The sequence below is a fragment of the Hibiscus syriacus genome, unplaced genomic scaffold (assembly GCF_006381635.1).
Source record: "Hibiscus syriacus cultivar Baekdansim isolate YM2019G1 unplaced genomic scaffold, ASM638163v2 tig00110377_pilon, whole genome shotgun sequence".
NCBI lineage: Eukaryota > Viridiplantae > Streptophyta > Magnoliopsida > Malvales > Malvaceae > Hibiscus > Hibiscus syriacus.
This window is the reverse complement of record NW_024062711.1, coordinates 2623473-2650640: the sequence shown is the minus strand read 5'-3', so window position 1 is coordinate 2650640 and position 27168 is coordinate 2623473. Positions and strand designations below refer to the sequence as shown.

Genomic DNA, 27168 nt, shown 5'->3' with positions numbered 1-27168 from the left:
TATTACTAATATAAAAATATGACAAAAATTCATAAATAGTCATTAAATTTATTAAAATGATTTCATGTATTATTGAATTTTTAAAAGTTATAAAAATATATTAAATTTTAAATTTTATTAAAAAATAGGTAGCGATCGTGAAATATTTTTAAGGGAGTAACGTGAAATGTTAAATTAATAGGAAATATCTTATTTGACCTCTAGATCAACTAAAATTTCATTTTAATATTGTTTTAATAATTTTAAGTAATAATTTTTAAAAAATAGAAAATGTAGAACTCTTTAAATAAATAAATAAATATATACATATATAAACATATCATCTTGAAAACTAAAAATTATATTTTTTAAAATTTTCATTCATCAAATTAATTTATTAGCATAATTGTATTTTTAAAATTAAAATTTATAATTTTTGAGATTCAAAAAAAATTGGAATTATTAAATTATTAAACAATATGACTCAACCATTTAATTTTTGTTTAAGAATTTAAACACAATTTTAAAAAATACATCCATAAAATTATAGTGTCACATTAATAAAATACATCCAAACTTAAATAAAAATAACAGAAACAATCCTTAACTTTTAATAATGTATAAAATATTTATATGGTATAAATTCAATATTTATAATATAACAATAAAAAATATTACATCCATTTTATTTTCAATATAACAAATATAATAAAATTTATTTTAATTAAAATTAACAATAAAATAAAATTTTAATTACAATTAAATGAATAAATAATATATTTTTTATTAATTTCTCATGTCACACCATTTCTTTAACGATATATAAATATATTAGTGTTGTACCTATTTTATAATAAAATCTATAATTTAATACTTATTGACTTATTTTCGGCGTATTTCCCGAAATATTATCCTAACCCTATATATTTCCCTGTCAGGTATCGTTCAGACTATATTTATCGATCTAACACCTTTTGCAGGAAAGCGTGCCCCTAAACCGCGCTTTACGCCACGTGATCGAAGACAAATTTGTAAAAAACTCGGGTGCTAGTTTTGTAAATATTTTTAAACGGGTGCCAAATACGTCATTAATTTCTATTATGGTGACATTTGTATAAAAACGTCAGCATTTTGAATTGTGTAGACACCCCCACACCGCACGGTTCCAGGTTGTGAACAGGATGGGATCTTGTCACAAGTTAATGAAGTAGACAGTGTGTATAGTGGTTGAGTTTATTAGTATTTTAGTGTCACAAGTTTATTTTTTATAATAATAAATTTTTTATAATTTTAAAATTTATAAATTTCATATATTTTGAAAATATTATTAAATAATAATTCATTTAATCCTTCATTTGAAATTAAAAATTTATTTTAATATTTTTTATATTTTTAAACAATTAATTTTAAAAGGCAATAATTTTTTCAAAAATATATGAAATTTATAATTTTTTAAATTATAAAATATTTATCATCATCATAATCATTTTATAAAAGAAATACTAGTTATAAAACTTTTATAAAATTATTCATATTTTAAAATACTTACCCTCAAAGTTTTTATATGCTAGATTATATGTATTGTGTAATTTTAATACAAAAATTTAAATAATTTTATTAAAAATGATTAAACATTATTAACCATTGTTAAAAATTAAAAATTAATGAATAATAATTCATTTGATCCCTCAATTGTAATTAAAAGTTTATTTTAATATTTTTTTTATATTTTTAAACAATTAATTTTAAAAGAAAATATTTTTTTCAAAAATATATGAAATTTATAATTTTTAAAATTATAAAATATTTATTATTATTATCATCATCATCATTTTGTAAAAGAAATACTAGTTATAAAACTTTTATAAAATTATTCATATTTTAAAATACTTACCCTCAACATTTTCCTATATTAGATTATACGTATTGTGCAATTTTAATACAAAAATAAAAATAATTTTATTAAAAATGAATAAACATTATTAATTATTGTTAAAAATAAAAATTAATGAATAATAATTCATTTAATTCCTTAATTATAATTAAAAGTTTATTTTAATATTTATTTTATATTTTTAAACAATTAATTTTAAAAGAAAATATTTTTTTCAAAATATATGAAATTTATAATTTTTAAAATTATAAAAAAATTATTATTATAAAAAATAAACTTGTGATACTAAAATACTAATAAACTCAACCACTACACACACTGTCCACTTCATTAAAACACAACCTGAAATCGTGCGGTGTGAGGGTGTATGCACAATAAAAAATGCGGACTTTTTACACGAATGCACTATAATATAAATTAATAACGTATTTTAAACCCGTTTAAAAATATTTACAAAATTAACACCCGATTTTTTTACACATTTGGTAAGGCGCACCCGAGGGCACGCCTTCTACCACGTGGCTTCAAGTGCGGTGTAGGGGAGTGTCTTCCTGCAAAGGGTGTTAGATAAAAAAAATATAATCTTAATGATATGTAACAGAAAAATATATAAGATTATGGTGATATTTCGAGAGAAACGCCCTTATTGTCTGCCAGATTGCTTCCATCAATTCGAGACAGGCTTCTTCATCCACTAATGGTGATGTAACCCCTTAAATTTGATTTAGAATATTTAAAGAATTCATACTGTCATTCTAAATCATCGAAATTATTGTTAATTTTAAAACATTTTCAAATCAAGCTAAATTGAAATTATGGGAAAAAATAAAACAGTAATAATCGAGTATAAGTTTTTCATCGATTAATTAATAATTGTATTTTTAAAAGATTATATTTAAACTGTCGCAATCGTTATTTGGGTGGGTCTGGAATCGGATTTCGACTTGAATTGATTATGTTAGATTGGAGTCGCCACCGATCATTTATTTTTAAAACAAATGGGTTGATCGGATACCATATTCCTTACCTGATCTGCATCTTTCCAAAGATGTGTCGGATTCGGGAGTCGGTTACAGTCAAGGAAGGGTTAGCACCCTTGAACTGCCCTTTTGGTACTACGCAATTTCCAGTTGTCTTAAATTAAGAAAATTATAATTTAAAATTAAAAGGTAAAAATAAGATCCTAATTACTTACCTTAGATAGTTTTAAATGGAGACCCTTAAAAAATAGAAATACTAGACTTGTAATGAAGCACATAATCGAATAAAAAATGCATCAATATGAAAATAATAAACGCAAAAAAACCTAAAAATATGAGAAATAAAAATAATATATGAAAAATAATAAATAAAGAAAAAATAAAAGGAAAAGAAAAGAAATAAAAAATAATAATAAATTAAAATAAGAAAATATTAAAAACGTAAAAATATATACATATATACATAAATAAGTAAAAACAAAATAATAATAATAATAATAATAATAATAATAATGATAATGAAAATAATAAGAATAATAGAAATAGTAATGAGTATAAAAAGAAATAAGTAAAATATATATATATATACATATAATAACAATAATATATATAATATAACGTAATATATAAAAATAATAATAATAACAAAAATTATAAGATTTAAAAATACGAATTAAATTTAACAAGAATTAAATTGAAAATAAAAAAAACCGAGTGGTTAAATTAGAACAAAATCGGGGTTTCAAAATCAGATTTGGGATCAAAATAACATAAATTTAAAAATGGAGGGACCAAAAGGGTAATTTACCCTATTTGTTTAAAAAACACGTGGGTCGTGTGTGCATGAGTCGGGTCGGACAGGGCTCCACGGGCCGAGTATTTAACACACAATTTTTTTCCCCTCATTTGTTTCATTTTGCGCAAGAGAGAGTCTGTCTCTCTTTGATATCCTCTCGTCTGTTCTTCACGCTGAAGAACAAAGGTCGTGCTCTCCAGAAAATCGGGCATCGGCCGCCCCGCACTGCCTCGTCGGCGACCCTTGATCAACACCGGTCGTCGGTCATCGGTGGCAAAATTAATTTTTTTTTTCATTTTTCCGAGAGATCTTCGTATTCTTGTTCCAAAAGACATGTTGGTTTTGCGAAAAGAAGGCCTCGGGAGGGTAGATCTAGAGTAGATCTTTTCCAAATACTCTCCCCGGGTCATCGGCCACTCGAACGAAGATATGAAAATAAAAGAACAGATCAGCACTCGAATGCAAAGAGGAACTTAACAAGGTAAAAGTAAAATAAAATGCGCTACCTTTTATTTCTTTCTTGCTCTCGGAAATTTCAAGTACTCAAACCTTTCGTATTTGCTAGTATTTCGTGTGTAATCTGTGTATATTCCTTGTGTCCTCTGATGAGAGTTTACAACTTTATTTATAGTGAAAAAAAATCCTATATATAGCATCCTATTTGAATTAAAATTCTGATGTTTGTTGGTGATAGAATCCTACTAACACACGTTCGTTGGTGTTGTTGATGGGGGACGTTGGCTTCGTGAAATGAGGGAGGCGTGATCTTCGGCGAGGGAAGCTTGTGGCGCTGGCTTGGACGAGGTGGGGCTAGGGTTTTTGGAAACCCTAAGTCTACACGAGTTTGGCTTGGAAACTACTGCTGGGCCGCACACATGAATTTGGGTCTGCCAAACGGGCTACTGGGATGTTGGGCCACATGTTTTAAGCCTGTAAATAAAGTAACATAATGTGTATTATAAAATATAATATGTAACTATATTATATAATGTAATAATTTTAATTGAATGGAAAGGGTCAAAATTTGATGTCTTCAACTGCCCCTCTTTGCTCATTATCGTGTAACGAAAATAGAGCAAAGATTAAAAGACACAAATTTCGTCCATATCGAATATCCTCTATCGTAGAATTGAAATCCGATATTAAGACTGGTTTGTCGATTTAAATCAAGAAATATCTCCCTCGTCGTGAGGTTAAGATGAATTAGAAACTTTTGAGCACGATATATTTCGTTGTGAAGTTGAAATCAAACTCAAAGCTTTGGTGTTTCAAGAGAAACATGTTCAAAGGTTTTCTTTTTTGTTTCAAGAGAAACAATTTCAAAGGTTTTCTTTTTATGTTCCAAGAGAAACGATTTCAAAGGTTTTTGTGTTTCAAGAGAAAACGATTTCAAAGGTTTTTTTTCAAGAGAAACTGTCTCCAGGGAGGCAAAACTTTGTTTCAAGAGAAACATATTCAAATGTTTTGTTCAAGGGAAACTGTTTTCAAAGTTTATGTTTCAAGAGAAACTGTCTCAAGGGAGACAAAATTTGTTTCAAGGGAAACTATCTCAAGAGAGAGAAAATTCATTTCAAGGGAAATGTTTTCAATGTTTATATTTCAAGAGAAACTGTCTCAAGGGAGACAAAATTTGTTTCAAGGGAAACTATCTCAAGAGAGACAAAATTCATTTCAAGGGAAATGTTTCCAATGTTTATGTTTCAAGAGAAAGTATCTCAAGGGAGACAAAATTTTGTTTCAAGGGAGACAAAATTTTGTTTCAAGGGAAACTATCTCAAAAGAGACAAAATTCATTTCAAGGGAAATGTTTTCAATGTTTATGTTTCAAGAGAAACTGTCTCAAGGGAGAAAAAATTTTCTGTTTCGAGGGAAACTATCTCAAGAGAGACAAAATTCATTTCAAGGGAAATGTTTTCAATGTTTATGTTTCAAGAGAAACTGTCTCAAGGGAGACAAAATTTTCTGTTTCGAGGGAAACTATCTCAAGCGAGATAAAATCTTGTTTTAAGGGAAATAATCTTGAGGGAAATAAATCTTCTTTCGAGTAAAACAGTCTCAAGTGAGACAAAGTCTATTTTAAGAATGACAATCTTGAGGGAAATAAATCTTCTTTCAAGTAAAACAGTCTCAAGTGAGACAAGGTCTGTTTTAAGAACGACAATCTCGAGTGAAATAAATATTCTTTCAAGTAAAATAGTCTCAAGTGAGACAAGATCTGTTTTAAGAGTGATAATCTTGGAGGCGATCGATAATCTGCTTGTTCCTGCATGTTAAAGAAATTCTTTCAGAAGCTCTAATCTTTGACTTAAGGAAGTCAAATATGTGGATGACATATTTGATGTGACACTAAATCACTTCATCGGGCACGATATCCTTCTTCGTGAAGTTGAAATCGCGGATGACTCATTCGTTGTGAAATTAAGCATTTAATTGGATGTCATTCGTTGTGAAGTTCAGATCCACACTTGTAGATTGCACTTCTTTTGAGTTCAATATCTTTCGCTGAGAAGTTGAAATTGACTCTAGCATGAATCTGCAAAATTATGCTCATATGCGATGCTATGGATGCGATGCTCTTATGTATGCCTAAAATGTATATGCAAAACATGTTATTTTAGGATTTGGATGAAAATCTCAATCCCTGGTTATCATGCTTGAATCTGATGTTCAGAATGTTGATCCGTGAAGGGAATAATTGCGTGAGCAGTCTTCATTCTCTTAGTTTGTCTTCATTTCCACCGGGGTGTACTATCGCAAACCTCAACCTAAGACAATTATCAAATTTTGCCCCAAAAATTACTTCATTTGCCCCAGCTTCAATCTTGAGCTTCGGAGGGATATCTGTTGAATTCCAAGACATGCTTCCAGAGAACTCATCTTGTTTGAAAATGCTTTTCTTCCTTTGAATTTTCAAAATTTTGAAAAATATCAAAAGGAGTTTTGGAAAATATTGTCTCCTTTTAAGATTCAGAATTGAAGCAAATCATAAAACAAGAGTTTTTTGGATATTAAAAGAATCAAATGCTCTTTTAATCTTTGATAGCTGCAAACTTTTGACAAATATCAAGATAGAAAAGTTGGTTTAGAGGTGGGTTATTAAGGTTTGTTGCATCGATTCAATCATCGTGAAGATCATGGCATGCCCTTTTTCTTGATTTTACATTTTGATCGGAGGCGAACAAAGTGACACAACTAGCATAATCAATGGCTAGACCTTTCAGAATACTTATGTTTCAGTTCTCTGAAATCTTTCATTTGTTCAAGTTTTGTAAGCTCCTCTAACAAAGGTAGTGCAGAAATATTGGTCTAAAAATGAGATTCTTGAGTGCTCGTGTGTATTTGACTATAACAGGTGTTCCTTAACTCCCTTAGTCCATTTTTACCGAAACTCCTTATTTAGATTTTCCATTAAATGGCTAGCTGGATCCATAAAGCCAGAGCGTTTTACCAATTGCTCTAGAGGGACAGCTCAATATGTAAATACCTTTATCAGGTTAGCTGAATCTTATCCATAAAGACGAGGCATTTAACCAATTGCCTTAGAGGGACAACTCATGCTTTATTGTATAGTATAATCACCTTTATCAGGCTAGCTGAATATTATCCATAAAGCCGGGGCGTTTAACCAATTGCTCTAGAGGGACAACTCAAGCTTTATAAATACTATTATAATGTGGGTATACAGGTCCAATTTCTTAAGTTTGTTAAGAAGAACCTGTTATAGTATAGGTGTTTTTGAAGGTAAGAAAATCTCATCGTTAGAGTTCAATTCCCAAGCAACTGACCTAAACTAGGTTCACCTACTTGACCATTACATCTGAGAAGATCATGATCATCATTGAACGTCTTAAAAAAAAGTATAAACCAATTAGTTTTGCAATCTCATGTGCTAGTTTCCCCATTTTGTTCGCTCCTAACACATACCTAAATACCAAACCTTTGATGGACTCTTCATGAGAAGGGAAAACTAGTTCGGTCCCTGTAAGAGAAGAACATGTAGTCTGATGTATGTTTTAAATTAGGACCAAGGGGTCTTTGTTTTGCAAGGTTCAATCTTTTCATTTGTCAAAGATTTACAACCTCAATAATTAAAAAGCTTTTAATTCAGGTAATATTTAAGGAAATTCAAGTTGTAAATTTGGTTCAACATTCAACATAAATTCATTTAAATATCCAAAAAGAGTTCAAAAATAAGCTCCAAATATGAGAAAATTCAAAAAACAATTTCAAACAGGATGCCACAAAATGGAATAAGGCCTCATTTGGGTGCCCCACTAGTTGGATTAGGGTTTTCATCTGCGCTGGCTCCCCATTCCTCACTAGCCGGGGCCCTTTTTGATATACCCTCAGACACATCAATTTCTATCTCCTCCGGGTCATTTTCCAGGGAATATCCCACTTCTTCGTGATTTATCAGTATTTCCTTTCGTGGTTGCTAAAAATTGGGCCCAAATTTAGATCCAAAATGACTTTCCTCGGTGGTGATAGTTTTAGTTGGATCCCGAACACATATTGCAGCTGTGATTGACGTAATATTCATCAAGCCTCTTGAGCTGCCTAGAATCCCTCTTGCTTTCAGGAAATCTGATATAGGTGTTGAAGCTACGTCTGTTCCACTGATTATTAAACCCACGGGCCAATCTCAGACCACATTCATGGGAGCTCCTGTACTTGGATTTCTTTTTCGATCCTCCTGCGCCTTAAGTTTTTTGTAGGAATCCTCTGTTGAAGCAGTTTGAGGTGTATTCCTGGCTACAACTGCCCCATCCATTCTCAAACCCACAAGCCAGTCCCGGATTACATTCACGGAAGCCCTCATGTTCGGATGTTCTTCGCAGGCATTCTCCGTTGAATTGACAACTTCTTAGTTTTGGACATTCTTCTCTACCTTGCACTTCTGGATTGCTTGTATCCTCAAGGTCGCCAGGAACCTTAGCTGAACTAACTGGGGTTCCATCCTTGTTCACCCAAGGAATCTCTTTGTAGGTCAATTTCAGAACGTAATTTTTCAAGTGAAAAGTGGAAGGGAGGGAACTGAAAACCCTGCACTTTTTTCTTCTTCTCATTTAGTCCCCATGACGAGAGACTACTGGGTAATGACTTCATAGATAGAATTTGAGTATCATGTCTTGATGATTGAAAAGGGGTAGAACCTCTAATTATGATAGGTTAATCCTTCTTAGCTTTCTTGGTCAACATTCGGTCATATTCTGTGACCCTCTTCTTTGAGTGAAACTTATCTCTCACAAGGGAAAGGTCATTTTCCATGGTTGGCCTAGGGGAACCTTCTATAACCATATTTGGTTTTTGGGGCGGACATGAAATATCTGGCTCTTTAACTAGTCCTCCGATTATTATCATTTCAGCTTCAACACCAGCATTTATAGGATCCACTAGTGGCTTTTCTCCATGGATCACAACATTTATCATATCCATCAACTTGGTCTTATGTTCTCCAGATTCATCCTGAAATCTTCTTGTTTGATCAATCATCTCTCGTTGGGTTTTCATGAGTTGCTCTTGAATTTTCTCGATCTTACTAACACACGCTAGTATCTCATTCATCGTTGTGGATCTTCAAACACGTTTCAGGTAATCTTCAATTTACGTTCAAAGCTTGTTTGTTCCCTTTTTATTGAGACGTCTCTTGTTAGTTAATGTGGATGAAATTAAATAAAATGGAAAAAAAGTAATGCAGAATATGCAAGAATGCTTGATGCATGAAATGTTCGAGGCATTGATCCAAAAAATGTGTATGTTATTATAAATAATCCTTATTGGGGACAAAAGTGTTTTATCTTTTAAAAGACAAAAATATCAAAGGTAACGGTTTCTGACTAGTTCTCTGCCTTCATCTGTCATTGGTTGAATAACCAGTCGAACCGCTTCGGCTTCTCTGGATGAGTCGTGCAAATGTTGAGTTGCTATTTATACTGGTCCAAGAAGTCTCGAATGACTACATCTCTGGCATTTATTTTTTGTTGAACCAGTTCCCAACGAATATGTCATGTGAGCCCTTAATAATAGGAATTATGTGAAGTTCATTTGTTTGTTTCTTAAATTCGTCAGCATTGGTCTCCAATTTCAGCTATCGTTTTGCCATTGTTTTTCCATTGTTGTATTTGGAGGGACTCCCCAGATAAATAACCTTCATCTTGCCCCTACGACCTCTGCTAACCCAAAGTTGATTTTTGTTGCACTTGGAGTAAACCCGGTTCATTCTGACCTTTATAATACGGCAAAGTGGAATAGCTTCGATTACGGGTACCATGTCTTCTTGGTTGAATTGTCTTGCAGATTGTCTCCCTGAGCATAGCCGGACCATTGTGTTTTTCGCCTCTTATATTACAACTCCTTTGTCCATTAATGCAAATTATTTAGGTTTAACGAACACATTTTTTGTGGATCAATACCTCTTTCGAATGATGCAAATGATGAAAATAAACACGAAAGTAAAAAGTTAGTAAAATAAGAAAAATAGTAATGAAAGTAAAAGGTAAAAAGAAAAAAGGCAAACATCATGGTTAGGGCAAAAATATCCTAAGTTTTGGAATGGGGTTTCAGGGTAGGCTCTAATTCTCCATGGTCTCTCGGTTTAGGTTCTAAAAATGGTACCCGAGTTCTCCTTACTGGTGCCCCATTGGGCATGCCAAACCCTTAGTCCTAAACCCATCACAGGCTTGTGTGGACTAAGTTAAACTCGAGAGGACACATTTCATTATGTCTGTGTGGTGAATAAATTCACACGAAGAAATAAGGTATATGAATCCCGAAGGCTACTTGCTAGGCATGTGCGGTGAATAAATTCACACGAAGACGTCGCTTTCACCCCCACTTAAATAGGGTTCGAAGCTCAGGTTTAGAGCCTTAGATGAAAAATCTTTAGGGGCTGAAATCATTAGAAAACATTTAGTACAACTATTTACTTGAAAAATATAATCAAAAGTAAGCAATAAGAATCGAAATGATACCTTAAAATTAAAACTTACCTTTTTCGTTAAAAAGACAACTAGAAATTACCTTAGCCTGACTCACTTACCTGTGTCCCCAATTGAGTTGCCAAGCTGTCGCAACCATCTTTCGGGTGCGCCTAGAATCAGGCTTCGACTTGAATTGATTAGGTTGGATTGGAGTCGCCATCGGTCATTTATTTTAAAACAAATGGGTTGATCAGATACCCTATTTCTTACATGATCTGCGTTTTTCCAAAGATGTGTCAGATTCGGGAGTCGGTTACAGTCAAGAAAGAGTTAACACCCTTGAACTGCCCTTTCGGTACTACGCAATTTCCAGTTGTCTTAAATTAAGAAAATTGCAATTTAAAATTAAAAGGTAAAAATACGATCCCAATTACTTACCTTAGATAGTTTTAAATGGAGACCCTTAAAAAATAAAAATACTAGACTTGTAATGAAACACATAATCGAATAAAAAATGCATCAATATGGAAATAATAAACGCAAAAAAACCTAAAAATATGAGAAATAAAAATAATATATGAAAAATAATAAATAAAGAAAAATAATAAAAGGAAAAGAAAAGAAATAATAAATAATAATAAATTAAAAGAAGAAAATATTAAAAACGTAAAAATGTATACATATATACATAAATAAGTAAAAACAAAATAATAATAATAATAATAGTAATAATGAAAATAATAAGAATAATATAAATAGTAATGAGTATAAAAAGAAATAAGTAAAATATATACATATATATACATATAATAAAAATAATATATATAATATAACGTAATATATAAAATTAATAATAATAACAAAAATTAAAAGATTTAAAAAATACGAATTAAATTTAACAGGGGTTAAATTGAAAATAAAAATAAATCGAGTGGCTAAATTAGAATAAAATCGAGGTTTCAAAACCAAATTTGGGATCAAAATAACATAAATTTAAAAATGGAGGGACCAAAAGGTTAGTTTACCCTATTTGTTTCAAAAACACGCAAGTCACGTGTGCATGGGTTGGGTAGGACGGGTCTTCACGAGCCGAGTATTTAACACAAATTTTCCCCTCATTTGTTTCATTTTGCGCGAGAGAGGGCTTCTCTCTCTTTGATATCCTCTCGCCTGTTCTTCACGCTGAAGAACAAAGGTCGTGCTCTCCAGAAAACCGGCCATCGGTCGTCCCGCTCCGTCTCGTCGGCCGCCCTTGATTGGCGTCGATCGTCGGTCATCGACAGTAAAATTAAAAAAAAATTCATTTTTCCGAGAGATCTTCGTACTCTTGTTCCAAAAGACATGTTGGTTTTGCGAAAAGGAGGCCTCGAGAGGGTAGACCTAGAGTAGATCTTTTCCAAATACTCTTCCCGGGTCATCGGCCACTCGAACGAAGATATGAAAATAAAAGAACAGATCAACACTCGCATGCAAAGAGGAACTAAATAAGGTAAAAATAAAATAAAATGCGCTACCTTTTATTTCTTTCTTGCTCTCAGAAATTACAAGTACTCGGACCTTTCGTATTTGCTAGTATTTCGTGTATAATCTGTGTATATTCCCTGTGTCCTCTGATGAGAGTTTACAGCTTTATTTATAGTGAAAAAAATCCTATATTTAGCATCCTATTTGAACTAAAATTCTGATGTTTGTTGGTGATAGAATCTTACTAATACACGTTTGTTGGTGTTGTTGATGGGGGAAATTGGCTCCGTGAAATGAGGGAGGCGTTATCTTCGGCGAGGGAAGCTTGCGGCACTGGTTTGGACGAGGTGGGGCTAGGGTTTATGGAAACCTTAAGTCTGCACGGGTTTGGCTTGGAAGCTGCTGCTAGGTCGCACACGTGGATTTGGGTCTGCCAAACGGGCTGGTGGGATGTTGGGCCACGTGTTTTAAGCCTGTAAATAAAGTAACATAACGTGTATTATAAAATATAATATGTAACTATATTATATAATATAATAATTTTAATTGAATGGAAAGGGTCGCAATTTGATGTCTTCATAAACACCTGAAAAATAACATATTTAAATAATATGAGATTTGAGAAGATTATGACCAAGCATATTGATCTTGATAAAGATATGTTTTGAACTTGACCACACTTATGTTAGTACTATAGTCAAAGACAATTTTTGATATTAGGATCCCAAGTTTTTCAGAAAACAACAGCTAACAGAGTTCAGGACTTGGGTCTGATCAAATTCACGACTTACCTTTAATAGCTGGAAATCAACATATTTGACTATGAGCTTCTCAAATTTTATATTATGTAGATGATTGTTTCTTCAAAGTGTTTAAATAGAACCTTTTAAATATATACTTTTTTGAATCATTGAAGACAAGACTCATACACACGTGTCACTGTCCAACTCAAACTTTTACTTGTGCAAATATGTGTCTTCGACAAGTATTACTGGCGTTATTTCTTTTTGAATAAAACTTGTACAATATTTTAAAAAAAATTACATCTTGTTTTTCTTTCTTCTATTTTAGCTAAACCTTCTCACAACATTAAAGCCATGCAAGGAAAGATACGCCTGACATGAGATGCCTTTACCCTACGTAACACGAAATGGTGTCAATTCGAAAAATAATTTGAGAAGATCATGACCAAATTGGTTGATTTAAGTTATTAAAGACAAGTTTTGAACTTGATCAGACTCATGTCACTAAGACAATCAAAGATAATTTTTTATATTGGAATCCAAAATATTTCAGAAAACAACACCATACAAAGTTCAAGATCTAGGTTTGATCAAGTTCATGACATGTTTTTAATAGCTAAAAATCAATATATTTGGCTATGAACTTCTCAAATCCCATATTGTTCGGATATGTATTTTTCAAGTGTTTAAATATAATATTTTAAATATGTATTCTTTGAATGATTGATGACAGTGCTCATACTCATATGCTATTGTTTGACTTGAATCTTGCTTGAGCAAATACATGAACTTAGCATTTATAGTGTGTGTTTGTTTTTGAATAAATATTATATATTTTTAAATATTTTTTGCCTATTATTTTCTTTTCTTTTGTTTTAGTCTGATTTTCTATAACGGTGACACTATGTGGGTAAAAGGTGCTTTCGATAGAAAACACCTTTAGAAGTGTATTTGATCTGAAACGTCTTTGTTCTATGTGGCACAAAAATGTATCAATCGAAAAATAATTTGAAACAAGTGTTAATCTAGTGAATATTTTTTATGGTGGTATTTTGAGTAAAAATAGCCCAAATTCTATTGGCCCGTCTAAAATATTAAATATTTTTTTCATGGTAATTTTTATGCTATGAAATGACATGCATAAATCCACTTAAAATAAACACATCATACTAAAACATGTTTAAATATTAATAATGTTTCAAATATATATATATATATATAATTTATTTATTTTAATGGAGATCAATAGGGCTGGTTTATCAAAGCCAAATATTGACTCTAACTCGAGAATCTTAATTGAAAACCGTCCAATACTGTCCTTAGATTCGGTTTTGAAAAGAGAAGAAAAAGCGACGGCGACATGGAACACATCAATTTCTAAGTATATTAATATCTTTTGTGAAATGAAACTTAATTTTAAAATAAATAACCATTTTTATGAATAGAATTAATTTTAAAAAAAAATTATTGTTATTTCTTAAGATATCGAGTTCAAATATTATATCGTAACTTATTGATAACACACATTCTTATTTTATAGGCATTGATACGCAGATATGAAATCTTTTACGGGAATAATACTCATTTTAGTTAGTAGTTGATTGATTGAGCGAAGAAGGTGCCTTGGAAACGGATAAAAAGTAAAGATTGTTATATGCACGATGCCACTGCCGAATGACTTTGGAGGGGGACTGTCATCATATATGCAATGGCCTTGGTCTGGTGTTTCATACCCTAAAAACAATGCAATTTAGCCATTAGGGCCATCGACTTGTCTCAACTTTCTCTTCCTGCCTAATTCATTTTTTTAAAACATGATGTTTACTCAATACTTATTAATAATAAACAATAATGTATCAAGTTTAACGATAGTTCATACCCTTTATTGTAAATAATAATAGTGCATGCATTAAGAATCAACATTATAATGATAATCAAGACTCGGTATAGAATGGAAACAAATAGGAAAGATGGAAATCGTGATGCTGAAGTTAGGGTTGAAAGGACAAGTTGGGGGGGCATCGGAAAAGAAGTGTGGGTACGAGTGCATGCACCGCCCAACATAGTAAAATGCCAACACCCCTCATATCAACCCTCCACTTATGAAATCCTTCTTTCTCGAGTTTCTTTCTTTTATTTTGCCCCTAATAAACAAAAATCTATTGTCTTTTCCCCTATTAATATAATATGGGTAAGTATAATAAAATATCTGTATAAAAATAATTTTCAATTAAATTCAGGGTTAATTTCGAACATAATCATCATCTTTAATCTGAATTTAAAACTTCTAATTATTGTTGAAATACTCAAAAAGATTAAATTTATTCTATCACACTAGAACGTATATTAGTCCTTTTAGTTTTAATTGTTTTTTCTAAGTGGTTAATGTTGCATTTTTTTTGTGTTTTTTTCTGGGGGGTTCTCGGCTTTAATTGTTTTTTCTAAGTGGTTAATGTTGCATTTTTTTTTGTGGGGGTGGGGGGGGGGGGTTCTCGGCTTAAAGCCGAAAGGACGGAGATGCTCAATCCGTAGGGGTATTAATTCTTTCTTTAAAGTTGGGTTTACAGATTTGACTAAAAAAGAATCATTTGGAAACAAATGAAATGATTTATTCCCTTTCCTTGAGCAAAGCTTTTGAATCCCAAAACCGTGTCTGATTTGAAACTTTTTGGCAACGGCAGGACATGTCTTATCATTATGTCAGGGTATGCAGAAAATTTAGGGTGAATTGAGTACAGAGAATTAAGTTTTGAAATGCGAGAAAGTAGAAGCAGCTATGGGCCTCACAGGAAAACCATGTAGAGGTTAGGGGGAGGTAAATGGACCATTGATTTGCACCGTATATAAATATATTAAGGAGAGGCTAGTGTTTGAACCAACTGTTTTTGCAGGGCCGCATGCGGGTTTTTTTACTTGGTGTCAGCCATAGAAGAGACCACCACACTTTTTTTATTTTGCCTACCAACCAAGCAACACCCTCTTCTTCTATAAAGTGCCAGAGATCAACCAGGCCCACCAACTGATGTGGGCGTAAACTGAAAATATAAGGGCCCTTAGAGACCAAATACTAGAAATTCCTCTATCAAATTCAAAATCACCAAGGAATAAAAATGTCCCAAGACAATTAAGTACCACTAATGTACGAGGTGATTGATCCCTCCATTTCCGTTATTAAGTGGTGTTTTGTTAGTACACTGCAGGTGTTAAAACCATCCATTTCCCTGGTTTGGCTTCAACAACGGTGAACTGAAAACCAAGGCACTTTTAACTTTCCCCCACTCGTACAAATACAAATCAATCACACCAACATCGTGTGTGTTTTTTCTCCGGTTAAAAGGCCGGAGGGGGCACAAGCTAGAAATTTCAACTTACGAGGACCCTAAGCCCTACTCAAACTAAAACAACTGCCTATAACACTGAAATACCTTCGGCCAAAGCCCTCCATTTTGAGAAACTCTGGCACTCAACCTTAACTAAACCAAACGCCTTTTCTTTCCACTTTTTTTTCTTTTTTTTTCTTTTCTGCCTGCTTCAATGCCTGATAGTGCAAGTTAAATTACTAGTTACAAACGTTATATGGAGTTGTTCTCCATCACTCGTTCGATCTAATTTAGCCCTGGTTGTGCTATTGTTACAACTCCATCACTCGTTCGATCTAATTTACCCCTGGTTGTGCTATTGTTGATATCATCGGAGTACAAACAGCTTCAACCGATAAACGCTTCAATACATTCGGGCATGGATCTTTCCCAAAGTTTCTGTTGGCTATGGTGATGGCACATCGTTGCTTCCCAACACACTTCTGCAAAAGATTAAAATAGTTGAACATGGTGAGAAATGCATGCCTGCAATTTTCGGTTTATTTTTCCGACAAGGAAGTTGAAATACCTTCTCCAAGATGGCATACGAAGCAGGAGCATGGCAAGGGCCTTGCTGGTAACTTCCACAAGTTCCCAAAGGAGTTCCAAAGCTAGCAAATTTGATGGAAGAGACTGCCTGTCCGGAACTACAGTGCAAGTGAACCTTTGGTCCGTGGAACTCTTCCGTCTTCCCGTAGCTTTCAATCTGCCAGTTCTTGATATTCGGGTGATACTCTGAGATCTCGGCACAAACGGTGGACACGGATCTTTTCACAAGCGAGATTTTCGATGGATCTCCGCCAATCTCCTCAAATAGAACCAACAGATTTTGTGTTGGTTTCAACCAAGACCGAGGCACATGGTACCTGCAATGTTATAATAAACGGAAATTACTGATTAAACGATGAACATATTTGTTACTCAAGGTAATTGTTGTTTCATGCTTGCTGTATATCTTGGGTCCTAAGAGTAGTTACCATCTTTGGGTTGGCTGGCCGCAACCAAGCTGACACTTTGGTGGTCGAAATGTCCCGGCATAACTGCAGCCACTGCAATCACCATGAGCATAAACAGTCCAATATCTACCAATGCTCTGCCCATTAATCCATATTTGACCTTTTTCCATACTTTCCATGTCCAAAGCTAAAGGCTCGTCACCCTCAGGTGCATTGAAGTATGCCTGTGACATCGGAAGGATTTTTTTTTTTAACTTTAAGTGCCACAACTTATACTAGTACTTGTTCCATTCATTCTTATTTACCTTATGCCATCTTAATGGCTGCTGCTTTTGTGCTGCCAATGATCCCTCCATCCACTCGACAGAAGAAATACCATTTGGTAAGACAAGATTCATGTCCTCGCCCTTAAGCCCAACCTGTTCAAAGCAACAATCATGATTAAACATTTTTGCATGAATGATAACGACATTAAAGATTGAGAGATCACTACCTGGTATGTCCATTTTTGCCAGGATAGGTCCTGTTTTCCATGGTCGAGTCCATGTAGTGCAACTGGACCTAGGATTCCAGTGTTCCATGTCTCAAAGTGTCCCCCTACATTCTTCAATCACCGACAGAGTCAGGTTCCCGGCATAAAACACAATAACAATGCCATTACTTTTCTTTTCCAAATTTACATTTGCTTCATATTATAAGATTAAAAGAAAGCTGGTCATAAAAAAATTCAAGTTCTAAACTAATTGCCCAGTTATATTCCAACTACAAGGCTCGAAACCTTTTCTGACCTCTAGTTAGTCTGCTTAGTTCTCCAAAAAGGTAGTTCAAAATGCGCTCATTGAATGGGATGCAAAGGTGACAGTGGTTACCAAATTAGTTATGATTTGGCTGTACAACATAATAAAGGTCAGGGAGAGAAACTAACTGGTAATCCGACAGCAACACTCAGCAGTGCAATTTTGTTTGTTCCTGCACGCAGATTGACCTTCCCGGTGAATGTAAATCTCCTATTTTCCCTTGTTCCAAAGGCAGAACCTGTTACCATCATTCGTACGATTTTTATTTCTGAGAAAAAAAAGGAAGACAATGCACCAAACAGGAAATATGACTATGTAAATCTACCTGCGAGTTGTCCATTGATAAAAATGTGTACCGCATGACCTGTTGATTGAACAATGAGGGTGGGGAGTTCACTTCCATGAAGGAAAGATTCAGATGAACCAACGTCAACACTGTAAAATATAAGGCATTTCGAAATTAAGTATCAGTAAGCGTCATAAATGTAAATTAAGAACAATAAAAAAGTAAATTTCTTCAAATATAACCATGGGATCATCAGCCTCACCTAGTAGTGTACCATAAGTAATCACTTACGTCCCTTGTGACATTTATTTGCTCTAATAGACCATTAGCAATTATTGTTAAGCTGTCATCTAGTGCAGAAATATCTTCATCATAGCTTTCCCAAGATAACATATTAACACTTGTGGGCAACATCTGCATTTGTGATGTCTGGACTCCAACCTGAAAAGGACGACAATGACTTATTGCCATTCATGAAACCCTCAATACCAAGAATAAATCGTCATCAAAGAATCTACTTCGGTTACAATAATACTGAAACAGATCATGCAAATTCCAAACACTGTACCTTTGCAGTGTTAAAGACTGCATTCCTGCAATCAGGAAGGATGCTGATGGACCAAGGAGGCAAGTTATAGTGCATGTTGTTAAATAACACTCTTGCAGCAGATTTGGTATCGTAATTAGATAGGAAAGCTGCACAATCTCCAGATTCTGATGTGTACATGTGAGCCTGGGAAGTACCTAGATTCAGTAAACTCTAACTCCACATATTCCAGAATGAGAAGAGAAAAAAACAAAAACCTGTTGGAAGTTTCCAAGTGAAGTGACAATGGGGTCCGCTGCAACTAAAACCCGCTCGCACATCTTAATAGCCTTGTGAAGCTCTTTTAGATGACCATACTTTGGCTGTCTAATCAAACCTGTAATGTTTTGTGCCAAGTAGTTAGTAATGCATTAACCTGGCTGACTAAAACCTGAGGCATCATATAAAGGTGATAGAAAATTGACTAAGATTTGAATTAAAGGGGAGGAAATAGCAAGGAGTGTGTACGGGATATGAGACCAGTGTCTTACAATTCCATAATCCAATTAAAGGATTGACGGAAAGCCAGAAATAAGTATATATGTATAGATCAGCAGACAAGCAAATAAGAATTGAATTTATATTGTTCAAACCATTTGGAGTGTTAAAAGTGCATATTTAAAAGAGCAGTCACATGCCAAACAAACAGAAAACACCTAAAGCAGATGTAAGAATTCTTTGGTATTATAACAGAACAAGCTACACGGAAAAATGCAAATAGCTCCTTTCTCACCATATTCATCTATTGGAGCATCATAATCATAACTGGTAGTGATGAAAGGACCTCCAGCCGTACGACCAAAATTTGTGCCTCCGTGGTACTGTTTCACATTGTAAAACAAGCAACTCAGTTAACGATATTCCATTTTCCATTATATTTCATGTGCTTTGAAAATATATGAACACGGATGGAAAATATAGGGAACCAACCATGTAATAATTAACAAAGGATCCTCCTTTTTGAATGAATCGAGCAACAGCAAATGCCAAATCTTCAGCAGGCCGATGGTGAAGTGAACCTCCAAACTCCGAGAACCTTTTGTATAAAATGATTTATCATTCATACAAGATTCTTCAAGGTTACAAAAATATAAACACATGATAAGCCTACCATCCACTCCATGCCTCGGTCCATATTGTTGGCTTGTAGGGTTTGTTGGGTTGGAATGCATCACAGTAGAAGCCATTGCATGTGTTTATCTAAGATAATTATACATGAAACTCTCTTAGTCATTCTCATTGTGCACTTCTAGCCGAATTCACTTACTACTGTTCAAGTTCAGTAAGACCATAGAGGAAGCAACTCGACAGGCTAAATATAGATTTGAGGGCTATTTGCTTACCACTGGATCTGGGGCATCATCTTCCTTGCACATCACCCAAGGGACCCCAGTTCCGGTTTCTACTGCCATTTTTGCTGCCCAATTAACATAATTAGAGCCAGCAGCCCCCAGTAATTTACTCTCTGCTCCATACTCATTCTCAATCTGAGCACATGCAAATCCAAAAGAGAGGGGGAAAAGTTTCATATTAGCAAAATGCATAGTTACATAAATTGGCATCTTAAGACACATAAAGATTTTTAGAAAAAAATATAAAAAATGGGTTAAAAAACACCAACAAACAAAACATTTTACCTGAGAGATAATAATGGGGCCACCCTGTGACTCAAACAGGTTATTACTCTTCATCAGTCCAACAATCTTCTCAGTAAACCCTTGCATAGCTCTCTGTAAAAATGTACAATCAATCCTTATTTATCTATTTACCTTTTGGAAAAATGGCTAAAATACATGCTTAACAATTAATGGTTATTTATCTTCAAGTAGTTCTGCTCAAATTTGCCATGCAGTTAGAACAAAGGAGATTAAAGCAATAATGAAGAACAACAGAAGGGATACCTTGAAAGGCTCATTGTCCGTTCTGAAGCTGATGCCTGGCACAAATTTTAACCACACAGGGAACCCTCTGCATATGGTAAAAATATTGAGAACAGCCAGGAAAATATAAGTTCCCTAAATTATCTCAAACAGCAAAGAAGAGAAAGAAGAAGTGAAATGAAGAAAAAGAGTTAAACGGAGATTTAGATCTAACCCGAAATTCCACTCTGCACAAACATAAGGCCCAATGCGGAGATGAGCATAGAGACCTGCTCTCTGTATTGTCTTTATGAATCTCACAATGTCATATCTTCCTTCAAAATTGTACTGCAAAATCGTTTAAGAAAAAATATTTAACAAATGTGAACCAAGTTAGAAAAGAAAATAGAGTAAAATTATAAACTTTATGTTATAGAGGAAAATGGAGGGGGAGATAAGAGTACATTTCCTGGAGATGGTTCATGGACATTCCAGAAAACATAAGTCTCAATCACATCAAGTCCTCCATCTTTAGCTTTCAGTATCAGATCTTCCCACATCTATACATACAAAAAAGGAACCCCGTTTTATTTTCTTCAAAACGAAAAGAAAATTCATAGACAAAAATGCTCTAAATTTTTTTTTTTAAAAAAAACAGAAACTTTGGAAGTACATCAGGAGTGCTTCTGGGATAGTGAATGGAGCCAGAGAAGAGGATTCTCCTCTGTCCATTAATCATTATAGCTTTCCTATCATAGGTAACACTGCTCTGAACCACTTGACTGCCCAAACATAGCGCTAACCAAAATGCAATTAAAAGCCTAGAAAATGAGCTCGTTTCCATGTTTCTCAACTGCTCAAAACTGAACTAGAAATGAGAAACTAAAGAAAAGGTTTTGAGCTGGTTGGCTTGCGGCTGTGGTTTAATGAGAGTAAAGTAGAGAACCCATTTTCACACAGAGCGAAGTGAGACTCTGAGCAGACACCTTTATAAATGAAAAAATATAAAAAGAAATTTGTGTACAGTTTTTCAGCTCACATGTGTTCATCGTCATTGTTACAATACAAAAGGAAAGTGAAAGAAAAAGAATGGCAAAGACAGTAAGAAAAAGATATCCAATAATAAAAAGATGGAGGCTTTACAATGTTGTTAGATGGAAGATTAAAAGCTTAATATCGGTGAGTGTTGCTCACGCGTTAACGGAATCGGCCATGTTTAAATTAACCATGTTTAGTGAAACGGAATTTTTCCAATCTGAGACCCTATTTACCATAACGTTTACTGTTAGATCAGCAAAAATGTTTTCTTCTAGTGGTCAATAAATTGCATCACCGTTTCACTATAATACCATCAAAGAGACTTAAATCAACACCACCATTGTCTGACGTATACCTAATTCCAAATTTAACCCACAAATATACTTACAAAACCAACCGACACACTCGTTAATATACTCTCTGACCTAGTTTAATATGGTAATTAGCAATTGCTCCTGCTGCCTGACTGCCTTTTGTCTCTTGATTCTATGCGACTGTAAAAATAATATATTCACGCAGGTACTGTACTATGAGTTCCATTTATTGTGATAAAATGACACCGAGTGGTATCACCAATTTTGTCTACTCCAAAAGTCAAAAGAGTCCTTTACGTACATAGATATTTTCTAATATTTGTCAGGGTATCTTTTGTTGAGTTTTGGTGTAATTAAAAATTATAAAATAATCTTTAAATATATAATATTATTTTATTGAATATCTAAATATTAAAAGTTATAAAATGATTATTTGATTATTTATATGTTGTAAATTAATCTTTTTATGCTAGAAAAAAAATTACGGTCGTATGAGTTAGACGTTAATCTACGGACTAGGATATGATAAAATTATAGTTTGATAAATTTTACTGACATTGTCGTTGTTTTAAAACATTACCTCGATGGTATAATATTTTATGCACTATATCAACTACATAATTTAATCACAAAATACAACTTAAACAATTTTGAGATTATATTTTATTATATCACAGTCAACAAGTTAACGTCTAACTTAGATGTACATCAATTTTCAATGAAAATGACAATTTTTAAACATATAAATAGTCGAATGATTATTTTGTAACTTTTAATAGTTACAGATTTAATAAAAATAATATACTTATAATTAAATAATCATTTTATAATTTTAATAGTTAAAATATTTAACAAAATATCACCCTATAATATATATGTACTTTGCCTTGTACTTTTAGCAATCATTCCCGGCTCAAATCAATATTCTATTATGCTCTTTTAAAGGGGGAAGTCTAAGCAATCCAAGCTAATTTAAGACTAAAACTAGTAAAAATTGACACAGTAAAAAAATATGATTAAAAATATAATATTTTAAGTTAGATATAATTAAAATATTATTTTTTAATATTTTTTATTTAACCAAAAATATTATTTTTATAACATTTTCGATATTATGTTTTTATCTCATTTTTATTGCACTCATTTTGGTCGTATAAATTTGGTTGTCCTACCGCATAATTATCCCTCTTGATGTCTTATTAATTAATTAGTACATATTTAAAAAAAAATACTTAAAAACCAAATATTTATCTTATTAATTACTATTGTATTGTTTCAATTCCCAAGACTTAACATTCAATTTATTGGTTTCTATTTTGCAATATCTTTGTTCTTATTGAAAGTGAGAAAAAAATATCTTCATGAGTAATGTAATCGTAATGAAGCTTCCTTCCGGAAAGATATGTATGTATGTATGTATGTATAATAAGGAGAATGTATAAAACAATTAATGATTAAACCAAGCGTAGGTTAAGGATTTGTTTACATTACATCAGCAGTTGCTCATCTATACATGGATCCCACACATGCCATTTAATAAGTGTTTGTTTAACTTTCTTTTTCCTTTTCATTAATTTCTTCTTCCCGCAGTCATTGTAATGGTTTTCCAAGGGAATTGCCGCACCTTCCAATGCTCCATGTCTCCAACAGTGTTCACACCTCCAGTAAAAGTGTTAACAAATCCTTTTAGTATAAAACTACGCTTTGATCCTATGTATATTTCTTTTAAAAAAAATTTATGTATTAGAAAATAGTTCTTTTATAACGATTGGAAAAAAGATTTTAATTTAATGAAATATATTTAATTAGATGATGTAATAATAGTTTAAAATATTGATGAATATTTGATATATTGACAGTCAAATATTTTAAGGGTAAAATACATAGGTGATCTCTTATATTTTTTTGTTCATTCGATTTTAATCACTAATTCAAAAAAGTTTGGTTTAGTCCCTTATATTTTCCTAATTGTAATGTCTAATTCTTGATAAAGGCCTTATATTGTTTCAGTACCAAGGCATTGACTACAGTTTTGAACTTGTTGGGGTTTTGTGATGTTGATATATTGACTTACTAATAAATACCTTATATTCTGAATTCGAAAAAAGTGCTTAAACGTTGAGATCTGCAGTAGGGGGTGACAGACGAGTATAATTTCGTAGATTTTGCACTACATCCGCTACAATTGGGGTGAGGATGGATATAATGTAAGTAGTTATGAGGTGAAGCCGTTAGCTCGGGGTAGCGAGCTGTTAGCTCGTGCTAACGTATAGAGGTTGTTAGTTGGTTTGTTACGATAGCTAGATTACATTTGTGATAAGTGTGCATGGAAAACTACATGGAATATGCCTTTATATAGAGTAATCTTATCTCTCTCACTGTACGCATATTTTACATGTTAAATAATCAAATTTGAGAAGGAAAAATTGAGAAGTTAACATGGTATCGATGCCATTTTTTTAGGGTTCTGGCTTCATACTTCTATTTTTTCTTCTTTCTACGCGACTCTCTTGTTTGGTGATGTCGGGATTTGATTCAGTTGGGTCTGGTGGTACTCTTGATGGTAACGTCTTTACAAATAAAAGGGTTAGTATTACTCTCGATGAATCTATATTTCTTCTGTAGAAATAACATATCATCCTCACGGTGCGTAGCCATCATCTAGAGAAGCTTTTGACCGATGATGTGTGTCATCCATGTGAAACGAAGATTAGAGGTGATGGCATTGTGGTTGACAAAGATGAGTACAAAGTTTATGTTGCTCAGGATAGCACCTTGGTGTTTTGGCTGTTATCGACAATTAGATCGTCCTTTCTTTCTCATCTCGTCGACGTCAAGAAATCAATAGAGATCTAGTCCAAAGTCACCAAGTTTATTTTCAGTCGTTCCCTACTAGGATCATTAATATTTATTATAAAGTTAAGGTGATGAAAAAGGGAGATCTCGATATACATATGTACATTGCTTAAGTAAAGGAGGTGTGTGACACCCTTGCTTCCTGTGGAGCTTTGATCTCTGAGTACTAATAGGTGGTCACCATTTTAAATGGTCTTCTGGTGAAGTATCAACTGTTTGTGGTTGTCATTACCACTAGTCGAGAACTTTTCTCGCTTGAGAATATCGTTTCGATGCTTATTGATGTGAATGTGCAACAACACAATTCTGAGCAATTTGATAGTGTGTACCTGAGTGCCAATATGGTAAAAATGTCTTTTACCTCGCTTGGTTTGTCCTCGTCTACTTTGGGTGTGGTTCCTAAGCAGTTGGTAAAGCCATTGACTTCAACTGGTCGTGAATGTTCTTCTGTCAGCTTTTATGGTGGAAAGGGTCGTGGTTGGAGTCGTTTTCAGTGTCAACTTTGTGGGAAACTTGGCCAACTTATCAATCAATGTTCGTATCAATTTGATCTATCATTTCTCGGTGTCGATGTAGGGGCAATAGCTTCTGGGGTAGTGTTGTGTCTGGTATAGCCATTTTTGGTGATTTTGGTCGGGGTGGTTCCTCTTTGTGCACAGGGAATAATTTTTAATCCTCTTGGTGTATTGATTCTGGGGTAACACATCACGTTACTTTCGATGATGTGGTTGTGAATGATAGCTCCACGTTCAATGATGTCGGTAAGCTTGTTATTGGCGGTGGTAATGAATTATATATTCGTCACTCTTTTTTATCTACTTGTTCTCGACCATTGCAATTGAATGATTTGCTACTTGTGCTAACTATTACTAAAAATCTCCTTTTGGTGTTTAAGCTTACTAGAGACAAAGATGTGTTTTTTGAGTTTCATGCTCGATAGTGTATTGTTTGTGATGAAGTTTCTAAGGATATTTTGCTTGAGGGACGTGAAGAAGGAGATTTATATACTTTTGATACACCTTTAGATTGTTTACGTGATAGTAGTTTTGTGAAAAAATTAGCTTGTGCTAAGAGTTTAGATTATGATGTAATACATCAATGTCTTGGCCATCCGTCTCGTGATGTTTTGTTAAAACTGAGTGCATCATGTAATATTGTTCTTTGAGTTTCATTAAATAAAACTTTGTGTGTTGCTTGTCAAATGGGGAAGAATCATAAGTTTTTGTTTGTCTATTCTCAAACTAGTTATAGTGCTCCATTTCAAGTGGTCTCTAAAGATCTTTGAGGACCTCCTCATATATCCTCTAATGGATTTAAGTATTATGTGTCGTTTGTGGATGCTTTCTCTTAACATATTTGGGTTTATTTATTGCATGATAAAACTCAAGCTTTGAATCTATTTTTTTTCAATGAATGATTCAAACTCAATTTAGTGTGTGCATTAAGGAGGTTCAAAGTGATTGGGGTGGGGGAGTTTCAAAGCTTGTCGAAAGTTCTTCATAAAAGTGGTGTGATTCATCGTGTTACTTGTCCATATACATCCAAGTAAAATAGGGTTGTTAAACGCAAATATGTCATTGATATGGCTTTAACGTTGTTGGAATAAGCATCATTGACGGTGGTTCATTTGATTAATATGATGCTCATCAAAGTTCTTTGTGGTGTGTTTTCGTTTAAGAGGTTGTTTGGAGAAATACCTAAGTATAACCATTTGTGGGTGTTTGGCTACCGATGTTTTTCTTGTTTGCGGTCGTTTCAGTCACATAAATTTAATTTCCGTTCTCAACTGTGTACCTTTCTTGGGTATAGTTTGCAACCCAAGGGATATTTTGTTTGGCCAAGGATAGTCGTGTTTACTTATCTTAATATAGTTTTTTTGATGAATTTTTTTTCTTTTGCTATGAGAAATATCATTGCTGCTAATACGAGGGCATCCTTACCTAGTGCAGATTTGATTGTTGTACCTGGGGGTTGCTCGATTAGTTCGAACTAATGGTGGCGTGGATGATGGGAAGTTTCAATTTGATGGAGGTATGGGGCATGTTCAATTTCAGTCCAAAGATGACATGGGTTCTTCTCCCGATACTAGTCAGTTGCGTAAGGTTCTTTACTCAAGAGATGTATGTGTTGATGATCGTGCAACACTAAGTAATGGGTTGCCTGGTATTCTTCATAGTGGTTCTCCTATAGAGTTTGATGGTTGTGGCACTTCAGGTGTTGGTGGTGGTGTTGGTCTCGAGGTTATGGAAAACCGTAATGCTCGTGTGATGTTAGATGAAGGTGGCTCTTCAGATGATATGATTGTTAGTTATTTGAAGAATCCTGGTGCTTTGTGTCATCC

At 33.5% G+C, this 27168-nt stretch overlaps 1 protein-coding gene across 1 annotated transcript; it reads right to left on the bottom strand.

The window, feature by feature from the left end:
* Positions 1–16023: 16023 nt before the first annotated feature.
* LOC120121599 (beta-galactosidase 3-like) lies at positions 16024–21653 on the bottom strand. Its single transcript, XM_039140919.1, has 19 exons — positions 21293–21653; positions 21084–21179; positions 20855–20967; positions 20662–20728; positions 20398–20490; positions 20104–20247; positions 19872–19960; positions 19691–19796; positions 19494–19581; positions 18979–19097; positions 18743–18907; positions 18437–18615; positions 18214–18323; positions 18017–18126; positions 17585–17695; positions 17397–17510; positions 17113–17315; positions 16665–17001; positions 16024–16578 (listed from the first exon to the last, which is right to left on the bottom strand). Exons 1-19 carry the CDS (start codon positions 21461–21463, stop codon positions 16432–16434), a joined length of 2562 nt encoding a protein of 853 aa, XP_038996850.1. The 5' UTR covers positions 21464–21653; the 3' UTR covers positions 16024–16431.
* Between the last annotated feature and the right edge of the window lie 5515 nt (positions 21654–27168).

Coding starts and splice junctions, on each gene's coding strand:
- LOC120121599 (XM_039140919.1), bottom strand. CDS start 21,463: ATGGAAACGAGCTCATTTTCTAGGCTTTTAATTGCATTTTGGTTAGCG. Junction 20,248..20,397: donor GCCCCATTATTATCTCTCAG/GTAAAATGTTTT, acceptor GCATGTGCTCAG/ATTGAGAATGAGTATGGAGC. Junction 19,098..19,493: donor TGCTCCAATAGATGAATATG/GTGAGAAAGGAG, acceptor AAAACATTACAG/GTTTGATTAGACAGCCAAAG.